The 1,746-nt window shown below is 64.3% G+C and overlaps 1 protein-coding gene across 2 annotated transcripts in view; it reads left to right on the top strand.

Moving 5' to 3' along the window:
• The first annotated feature begins 135 nt into the window (after positions 1-135).
• The window catches only part of NPAS1 (neuronal PAS domain protein 1), a 16,329-nt gene continuing 14,718 nt past the window's right edge, over positions 136-1,746 (top strand). The window contains exons 1-2 of one of the 2 annotated variants that reach the window (XM_023535337.1): positions 136-399; positions 795-1,030. In XM_023535337.1, the coding sequence (XP_023391105.1) occupies positions 278-399; positions 795-1,030 (358 nt within the window). In that variant the 5' untranslated portion in view covers positions 136-277. The remainder of the gene's footprint in view (positions 400-794; positions 1,031-1,746) is intronic. The other variant, XM_023535336.1, reaches the window with a different exon arrangement.

Genomic DNA, 1,746 nt, shown 5'->3' with positions numbered 1-1,746 from the left:
GTCCTCACCCTGAGCTTCGCCCCGGACCTTGCAGGCTGAGAGCTGCGGACTCCTTACCGGGGCCTCCAGGTAGGGGAAACTGAGGCACCATCCAGCCCTAGCTCCTTGCTGGGACCCTGAGCCCCGCAGGAACCTCCGTTTCCCCACCAGGTCTCCCGGTGGGGGGGCCCTCCGGCACTAAGCACTGCCTCGGGCTCCTTCCCCCCGCAGGGGACGCACGTCTCGAGTCCTGCAGGCTGCTCTGAGTCTGAGCCCGCCTGAAAGGGTCCCCGCGAAGATGGCAGCCCCCTACCCCGGCAGTGGCAGCGGAGGCGAGGTCAAATGCGGGGCAGGTCGTGGCGGCAGCGTCCCGTGGGACTTTCTGCCGGGGCTCATGGTCAAGGCCCCGCCCGGACCCTGGTGAGCAAAGCCCCGCCCCTCGGGCCTGGCCCCGCCCCCAAAGAGGCGTTCCGGGGAAATTCACACTCACTTCTGCCCCGCCTCCTGGGGCTAGAATCTCTTACCCCGCGTTGCTCATCCGGGGCTCTGTAACCCACCCCCACAGTGTGCTGTTCCCAACCCCTTCCTCATGATCCGTGCCCAACACTCCTCATCTCTCCCCTCTTCCTCCTAGTTCCCCCCAACGGCCGGGTGTAGAATCCACACTCGGCTTCTGCCCCCACCTCCAGAGTGTTGGATCCACTTCCAAACTCCCATCCAGTCCTCAGACCCCATGTGGTGGGGCTCCCCCGACCAGGCCCCTCACCCCTGAGCTCCTGGGCCCCGCTGACGCCTCCTCCGCGCCGCCCGCCCAGTCTGCAGGCGCAGCGCAAGGAGAAGTCCCGGAACGCGGCGCGCTCGCGGCGCGGAAAGGAAAACCTGGAGTTCTTTGAGCTGGCCAAGCTGCTCCCGCTGCCCGGAGCCATCTCGAGCCAGCTAGACAAGGCGTCCATCGTGCGGCTCAGCGTCACCTACCTCCGCCTGCGCCGCTTCGCCGCGCTGGGGGCGCCTCCCTGGGGGCTGCGGGCCTCCGGGCCCCCGGCCAGCCTCGGTGAGTGCGCATGCGCGGGGGGGAGGAGCGGGGGTCCCGACGCCCTTCCCAGGGGGCAGAGGAGCCGTGACCCCAGGTGCCCTCCGGCCTTCCCCCAGCTCCTCGACCCAGAGGGAGGACGGCGTTTGGGGTCAGAAATTTTGTGTGTTGCTTCTATTCTCCGAGCCCCAGTTTATTCATCTGGAAAATGGGCACAAGAAGTAGGAAAGATTTCACTAGTTCTGGCCTCATCAAGGGCCTGGCCACACTAGGAATCATAGTAGTAAATGCTATTGTTTTCATTGGAGCAGAGGTAACACGAGGGAGCCCCGCAGCTCCGTGGGTGGGACGGAAGGGACTCAGCCTGGGCCTCTCATCCGCTAATGAACAGCAGACCCCTGCACCCAGAGGACTCTGCAGTCAGGATGCCCAGTTTGGGACAGTGGGAGGGAGAGTTTCATATGGCAGGTAAGACGGTGAGCTTCAGAAAGACCGCCCTGGGCCCCTGTCTCCACCCAGCCACTCCCCAGCACTGCGACCCCAGGCGGGTCACCGCACCTCTCTGTGAAATGGGAATCGTGGTGGGACCCGTCCCTGAGGGCTGAGGAGAGGATCAACCAGCTAATACATGTGTAAAGATCCCAAACATCCCTGGCGGAAAAAGCAATGTGTGGTGACTGGTGTCAGTGACGACTCTGCAGGGTTGTTGGGGGGACCTGTGGTTTATTGAGCGTCTA

Source organism: Pteropus vampyrus, unplaced genomic scaffold (genome assembly GCF_000151845.1).
Source record: "Pteropus vampyrus isolate Shadow unplaced genomic scaffold, Pvam_2.0 Scaffold138, whole genome shotgun sequence".
NCBI lineage: Eukaryota > Metazoa > Chordata > Mammalia > Chiroptera > Pteropodidae > Pteropus > Pteropus vampyrus.
Note: the sequence above shows the minus strand (reverse complement) of the source record. Positions and strands in the feature narration are given on the sequence as shown.